We start from the raw sequence: 8,418 nt of genomic DNA, 5'->3' as shown, positions 1-8,418 counted from the left end.
ATTTTCAAATTTCTTTATTCACTTATAAATTAGATTCTCAAAATAAAAATTATATATATAAAATAAAAAAACATAGATTTTTTTTTGGCTATTACCACTAAAAAAAAAGCCTCATTGCCCATGTGAAGTGCATGTGATGAGGCTAGTTACTATTTAAGGGTCTTTTCCTATTTGGATCAGATTTTTTTTTTTAATTCCAAAATACTCCTACACCCATAGGTTCAAGTAAAGACAAAACTAAATGATAGTCTGGTTAAACTACATGTCTAACTTACACTAAAACATTACCTACAAAATAGGAACACTCCCCCACTAACCCACTTCTTCGAGAAATTATACAGTTCTTTGGTGGACCAAGTCACTTGTCCACTATTTCACTAAAAGACTCCCACTTGTTTAAAAAAGTTGAGATATTAATCAGTTTCCGTTTTAAAATTTTTTCTAACTCAGCAATTTCAAACAAGTGAGAGTCTTTTAGTGGAATGGTAGACCACGTCTCTTTTCCACCATGAGGACCTTATAATTTCTTAACTTCTTAAAAGCAGCTATACATTTAATTTTTTTTAAAAAATAAAAAATAGATTACGAATAATCACATCAATTAAATAGGTTTAACTATAAAAAAAATTTTAAAAATCCCCACCCGTCCACTTCTTTTTTTTTTTTTTTTTAATTCTTAAAAAAATAACACTTCCATCTTTTGTGCAAATTAAAAAAAAAAAACAAAAACAAAAACAAAACAAAACACAAAAACTGACCCACCGTATAGTTCATCCATTTTCTATGCACACACTACACACCAAAACTGCCTCCATACCAAGGAAGTTAATCTCGTACTGGAGGTTATATCGGTTTGGCCAGATGAACGATATATTTCAGTACCGGTCAATATCGGTGTACCGTTTCAGATTTACCGCTATTTTATATATTTAATATGTATATATATATATATATATATATATATATTATAAATGTGTTACTTCCACAATATTTTCTCAACACTTTTACAATAAATCATATGTGGTTATTTTTTATTGGTTCTAATTTGAACCTACCACTAAAATAACTTTTTTGTCTCACTAATAAGAACCCATAACAACTTAAAACTAAAAACTTGTTGTGAAATTGTTGTAAAAATACTATAAAGATTTATTTTTTTGGGTACACATATCTCAATTTTCCACTATCCTCTGCCAACAAATTTTTTTTAATATCTCACTTTTTTTCACCTCCACTCATTCTCTTTTACTTTTACAATTTATCTTTCTTTATTTTTTTTTCTTAATTTTATCTCCTCCAGATGTTTACCTCCACTAAGTCTTGTCTCATTTCAAATTTCAACAAGCTCCTTACCTTTGGTTAGTCATCACGTGGGCACCCAAAGCAAGACTCTCTGAGAAACACTTAAGAAATAAAAAAGTGAAGAAAAAGAAGAAGAAGAAGAAAATTAGAGGAACACAGAGGCAGAGACCACGGACAAAAATGGAAAGCTAAGCAGAAAAGAGACCGAGATACAAGAGAGATGCATTAGATTGTGAAATTTGTTAAGAAATTATCTTAGGTGAGTGAAAAACTACAAATAAATCTGGGTTTTTGTTTCGGGTCGGTATCTATTTTCCGGTCGAAATCTGATATTTCTGCCGGTATAGCTGAAATGCACCTGGTGCTGTCGATATTTAAGCTGGTATGAAATGAGGATGTTTTTGTACTGTTTCAGGCACCGGAATAGAAAATATCGGCTGTATCGGCCGGTACGGTACGAAATTGACTACCTTGCTCCATACTCTTCTTCTTCCATTCCATCTCCTTCCCAACAAGGCAAAAACTACAAACCAACCCAAACCCGACCACTACAACGTGATTGCAGTAGCCATGGCAGACAGGCAGTGTCTTTCTAAATGCACCATCCTCAACTTTCAACATTGAACCCCTTAAAGAATATTGCTAGCCAAATCAAAGTGAGTAGCATTTAAATGAATATTGCTAACAATACATTTTTGGTTTTTTTTTTTCCCTTTGTTTTTTGAAAGTGAAAATTGAAGTGTTTACAATTTTTTAAAGTAGGTTCCCAAAAATTTTGCCACTAGCAATGATGAAGTGTTTACAATTTGTTGAGATAGGTTCCCAAAAATTTTGACATGGGGAGTGTATTTGGATTTTTTATTTTTTTGTAATGGACATTCGCACTACAATTTTTTGTAATGGATATTCCCACAATAATTTAAGTATTGTGTCTCATGATTTTAAACCATCGCAAATTTTTCATCCACATTCTCACCGTTTTTTTTTTTTTTTTTTACTCTATCATTTAACCACTAGACCACAGACTTTTATTTATTTTTATTTATTTATTTTTTTACTCTTGTAGAAAAGAATGGGATACAAGGATCCTAACACTAAACTAGTTCTTTTTTTTTTTTTCTTTTTTTTTTTTGTAAAGGTTAATAATTTTCAATTATCATAATTTGGAGTTGCTACACTCTTCAATCACAAAAATATCTAGGGGTGTGATGAGAATTATATACAAAAAATTATTTCACCCACAAACGTATAAATCTCATCACACCTCTAAATATTTTTGTGATTGAAGAATGCAACAACCCTGAATAATAATAAAAACCCAACTTTTTAGGACTTTGAGCTTATTTTAGTAGTCCCTGCACCCCCGAAAAAAAAATTCCCTTTATTTTCTAAAGCGCTTTTAGCAAATAAACAATTAGCAAAGCTCATAAAAAATATTTCAAGTTTCTACATTAATCCATCAACTTCTTCATAAAAGCTTTTGTAAATATTTTCACATGTAATTTTTAAATAGTTTTATAGTTACAATTTCATTATGCATTTTCACTTTATGTAAATTTATAAAATTTGCTCAGAGAATTTTTTTTTCTCCCCCTAAAAGTTAACACTTATAGCATCATCTTCCAATCATTAAAATGTTGATTACAAAATTAACAAAATTGCAAACAATGGATGCTAAATATGGAATACTAGCCTCTAAGCACGCACTCACGCACGTACTTAGAGGCTCTTCTATTTTTTGGGGTAAATGTTAATAATTTGCATCTATTATAATTTGAGATTACTACATTTTTCAATTATAAATTTACCTACGGGTGTGACGAGTGTTATGCGTATATTCGATCATATTATGCATTTCAAAACTATTGATATAGCCATGATAGTGTGTGCTTATATAATTTGCATCTATTATAATTTTAGATTATTACATTTTCTAATCACAAAAAACCTAGGAGTGTGATGAGTATGATGCATTTGTAAGTGAAATAATTTTTCATCACATTTTTAGGTTTTTTTGTGATTGAAAAATGTAATAATCCGAAATTATAATAGATGCAAATTATTAACATTTATCATAAAAAAAAGAGAGCCTCTGAGCACACTCTTTTATGGAGATTTAAGCTACATTTTAATATGGTTTGAAACACACTCTTAATCTTTTTTCTTTTTAGATGTGATGTAGTTCATTGTTAAAATTGGAGTCATGATTATAAGTTTTAATAATTTGGGTGTGCGCGTATAGATTCCCTTGTGCAATTAACCCTAATTGCCAACTACGGGAATTATACTTTTTAAAAAAAGTTTAATTAGTGCTTTGGTGTTTTACTTAAGTAAGTACAGTATAATTTTAATTTAGACCTTGTCAAAGTCGACGTCTACCTTTATTTTTATTTTTGTATCAAGTAAAATATTAAAAAAAAAAAAGTCAAACGTTTACTTTGTCGTCTACTAATAAGGTGAAGGATCCAGTCCATAAAAATGCACATCAAGATTCAAGACTCGGAGTTAATAGGTCTTCTCTTTACGCGGTGTGGAATTTTGTGCCACCAATCATACTGTGCCATATTATGGCAGAAAATTGTGAAAAAATTTAATAGTTTTACAAATTTTCTACGCGGTGAGCGCTTTTAAAAAGTCCAGCATCTTAAAGGCTGATACGTACCAACTTCCAAGACTCTAATCTTAGACCGTCATCTGGGAAAATAGTGGGCTATGGGTTTCCATTCGATGCTTGTGCAAGTCACCTGGGTTGGTGTGATGTTAACAACAATAATGGCAGCCGCAGCAATAGCATATCCGTTAGCCTTGCCTAACTGCTCCGATAGCTGTGGGGATGTAAAAATTCCATATCCCTTTGGCACAACTGAAGGTTGTTACCGGAAAGAAAGTAGAGACTTTTTTATTGACTGTAGCAACTCGTACGGTCAACCTCAACCAATGACCGGAAACCTCAACGTTACAAACATTTCCATTGAAGGAGAGATGGATATCCTGATGTATAATGCCATTGACTGTTACAACCAGTCGGGTACGCCTCTGGAAATCAACACGAAACCACGTCTCAGCGTCCCTAGTTTCACAGTTTCCATCACCAAAAACAAGTTCGTGGCCGTTGGCTGTGACACTTACGCATACCTTAATGGTATTCTCAACGATGAACCGTTTTCCATCGGCTGCCTCTCCAAATGTAATAACACACACAATATAGTAAATGGGATTTGCTCTGGGATTGGGTGTTGCCAGATAGATATTCCTGAAGGTTTGAAAAATATCGAATTTGCAGCATATAGCTTTAAGAGCCACAAAGAGGTCTGGTATTTCAATCCATGCAGCTTTGCCTTTATTATCCAAAGAGAGAAGTTCAATTTCTCCTCAGCTTATCTAACCAGTCTACAAAACAATAGAACCCTTCCAATGGTTCTTGATTGGGCAATTGGTAACGAGACGTGTGAAGTTGCTCGGAACAAAGGGAATTGCATATGTGGAGCAAATAGCAATTGTTCTGATCACAACAACGGTTCTGGGTACCGTTGCAACTGCAAGCAAGGTTACGAAGGGAACCCATACCTCAAAGACGGTTGCCAAGGTATATATTCAATTTACTTACATATCTAGGTATAGAACAATTTTTCAGGAACAATTAAGGAAAGAAAAACAATCAAACACATTTTTAACAAATTTCTAACATATATATTATGTTACAATACATTCCACGTTTCATTTGGTTTCAATAGTCTGTCATTGCTTTTGGTTATTGTACATCTCAGTTACTTTTAATTGATTTTTTTTAATTAAAATTTTTTTTTTTTTACAATTACAGACATTAACGAATGTGTTTTTAAAGACCTCAATAACTGCAAAAGCAATCAAGATTGTATTAATGAACCCGGAAGTTATCGTTGCTCGTGCATCGGGGGATACCATCCGGACGGGGAGGCATGTGTAGCTGATCAACCTGCTCCTAAATCATCACTAGCAATTAACCTCACAGTTGGTAAGTATATTTAATTACCGTACGTATTGCACCCTCGGGTCCTTTCTAGTATTATATATGATCAAGTTGGGTCAAATATTGTGGATTTTAGCCAATAGTTTAACTGGTAATATTTTTGATAGTTGAATAAGAGATAAAATTTCTGATAGTTAAAGAAGAGATATGAGATTGAAACTCTCAAAAAAAAAAAAAAAAAATTTGGGTCAAATATTGATTATGATTTTTTTTTTTGAATAAAATGATAGATATTAATCAATTAATGTTTGCTCATAAAAAATAAAATTAATGTTTGAAATAATTTATTGCCATTGCCATGTATCTCACGAAAAAAAGGAGATTGAGTTTAATTGTAGGATGATATACAGAATGACTTTCTACCGTTTTTTTTTTGGTTGGTTGAGGAAAGACTTTCTACCGTTAATCACAGCAGAATAGGCTTTTTTTCTTCTTTTTTTTTTTTTTTTTGGGTCCTGAAAAAAATGCCATGGTTGGTATGGGGAAAAAAATTATAACTTTTTAAAACTTTTTCTAAGGTCCGCTTCTCCAGGTTCATCGGTAATTGAAATTGTTAAATTAGTTGAAAGAGATATAAAAAAATATTATAGACATAAAAGGATAAAAGATTTTGCCAATGTGTGATCTAAAGACACATAATAATTAATCACTTTTAAAAATATTTTCTCAAAAATAAAAAAAATATTAACAGTTTTTTAATTTTTAAAAAAATATTTCTAAAAATAAATAGCTTAATGCACACATTAACCGGACTCAAGCATAAAATAAAATAATATACGTAACTAAGGGAGTTACGTTTCTCAACAAAAAAAAAAAAAAAAACTCTCATTTGTACGCGTATTGCTCTATTTTACGTGGGACCTATGTTATTGGAATTAATATATCTTTAATACAGACTTTATCGATTCAACATCATAAAAGTCTGTCGACTAAATTTAGTGAATGAAAAAAATTCCAAAATTTGATGGTCTCTGTTTGGTATAAAATGTAGAAATGACTTTTTAATGTGGTCCTACAACTTAGGCCCATTTAATAATGTTATTTTAGTAATATTATTTAAATATTATGAAAAATATGTGTGGGTGAAAAGTTGTTGTAAAATATGTGTTATGTTGTTTAAACAATAAAAACTACTGTTTAAACAGCACAACTAAACAAACCCTTAATTACACTTGTTTAAACTTTGTCTTTAGTCTCCATTCTCCAAGTACTCGTGTTTTTGAGACTTTACCAACTCATTGTCACAAAAAGTCTAGTCCAAATTTTTTGAAATAAAAAAAAAATTCCACAACTGTTTTTTTTTATGAATAAAAAATTCCACAACTTGATTGTCTTTGTGGGGTATGAAAACATTGAAAAGTAGAAAATCAACCTTTCTTGTAATCCAACTTGATTTTCGTGTTTGCTCTATAAAATTAAAATAGTATGAGTTCAATAGTCAATTATTAATATTCTATTTATTTCAATTGTAGGGGCTGGCATAGGCTTGATAGTCATGTTTGTCTGCTGCTCTTGGCTGTACTTGATAATTAAGCAAAGAAATCTTATCAAACTTAAAGAAAAGTTCTTCAAGCAAAATGGTGGGTTGGTGTTACAATACCAACTTTCTAGACAAGAAAATTCAATTGAAACTGCCAAAATCTTCACCATAGAAGAGCTTAAGAAGGCAACCAATAATTATGACGAAACTCTAATCATTGGCCAGGGAGGGTTTGGTACTGTTTATAAAGGGCTTTTATCAGATAATCGTTTTGTGGCCATCAAGAAATCCAAAATGATGGATCAAAGCCAAATTGAGCAATTCATCAATGAGGTAGTTGTACTTTCCCAAATTAATCATAGGAATGTGGTTAAACTATTGGGTTGTTGTTTGGAGACATCAGTTCCTTTACTGGTCTACGAATTCGTACCTAATGGCACCCTTTTTGAGTACATACATAATGAAAGCAAGGTGTCCACTTTATCATGGGAAATTTGTCTTAGGATAGCTATAGAAACAGCGGAAGCACTATCATATTTGCACTCTGCAGCTTCTACACCTATAATCCATAGAGATGTCAAGTCTTCAAACATTTTGCTTGACACTAGTTACACAGCAAAGGTATCAGATTTTGGAGCTTCGAGATTGATCCCACTAGACCAAACAGAAGTAGCAACAATGGTGCAAGGAACTATTGGATACCTAGACCCAGAATACTTGCACACAAGTCAATTGACTGAGAAAAGTGATGTTTATAGCTTTGGAGTGGTCCTTATAGAGCTATTGACAGGGAGAAAGGCGCTTTCATTTGATAAGCCTGAGGTAGAGAGAAGTCTAGTTACGTATTTTCTCCTTTCTTTGAAAGAGAATAGATTGTTTGAAGTTCTTGGGAAACATATAGCAAAAGAAGGCAATGCCGAGCAATTGAAGGAAGTGGCAATTCTTGCAAAGAAGTGTTTAAAATTGAAAGGAGAGGATAGACCTACTATGAAGGAAGTAGCAACAGAATTGGAGGGTTTACGAAAGATGGAGAAGCATTCGTGGGTCAATTTTGATTCGAACTCTGATGAGATTGAGCACTTGCTTGCTGAGACATCAAATTCTAGCAATTATGATGTTAGGAATAAAAGTACTGGTGTATATGATAGTGTCAAAGACCATGTAATATTGGACTTTGATAATGGAAGATAATCTTAGGGGATGATGTCTTTAGTACTGGTAATTTTGTAGTGTCTTGTTTTTACACTCATCGATGATGTCCTTTTTTTTTTTTCTTTTCAGAACTTTATCCTAAACTAAGAGTGGTGAGAAGAATGAACTTGCAAATGAATATCATATTGATTTTCTTTCATAGCCTCCTTTATAATTATTACTCTTTAATATATAGTTTATACATCAATGAATGTAGAACGTATCTTGTCTATCCATTAAAATGCATTATCTTTATCACAACATGTGGGTCTTCTGACTATGTGAGAGTCATATATTATGAGAAAGATTATGCATACATTATATGCAAAGTATTATTATTAGACTAAATTGCAAATTACACCATCAAACTCTAAGAAAATTTTGATTTTTTATCCTATAAAATTTAAAATCTTTGATTCACTTTCTTAACGTTACT

The 8,418-nt window shown here is 31.9% G+C and overlaps 1 protein-coding gene across 1 annotated transcript; it reads left to right on the top strand.

The window, feature by feature from the left end:
• The first annotated feature begins 3,948 nt into the window (after window positions 1–3,948).
• Window positions 3,949–8,040, top strand: LOC142619859 (wall-associated receptor kinase 2-like). Its single transcript, XM_075793196.1, has 3 exons — window positions 3,949–4,888; window positions 5,123–5,296; window positions 6,784–8,040. Exons 1-3 carry the CDS (start codon window positions 4,015–4,017, stop codon window positions 7,980–7,982), a joined length of 2,247 nt encoding a protein of 748 aa, XP_075649311.1. The 5' UTR covers window positions 3,949–4,014; the 3' UTR covers window positions 7,983–8,040.
• Window positions 8,041–8,418: the final 378 nt, after the last annotated feature.

This window comes from Castanea sativa, chromosome 12 (genome assembly GCF_040712315.1).
Source record: "Castanea sativa cultivar Marrone di Chiusa Pesio chromosome 12, ASM4071231v1".
Lineage (NCBI taxonomy): Eukaryota > Viridiplantae > Streptophyta > Magnoliopsida > Fagales > Fagaceae > Castanea > Castanea sativa.
The sequence above is the reverse complement of the archived record's forward strand: the minus strand, read 5'-3'. Positions and strand labels throughout refer to the sequence as shown.

Bases quoted from the DNA above. Each gene is read 5' to 3' on its own strand.
- LOC142619859 (XM_075793196.1), top strand. From the start codon at position 4,015: ATGGGTTTCCATTCGATGCTTGTGCAAGTCACCTGGGTTGGTGTGATG. The intron at 4,889-5,122 runs GTATATATTCAA...TTACAATTACAG, and splicing joins CCTCAAAGACGGTTGCCAAG to ACATTAACGAATGTGTTTTT. The intron at 5,297-6,783 runs GTAAGTATATTT...TTTCAATTGTAG, and splicing joins AGCAATTAACCTCACAGTTG to GGGCTGGCATAGGCTTGATA.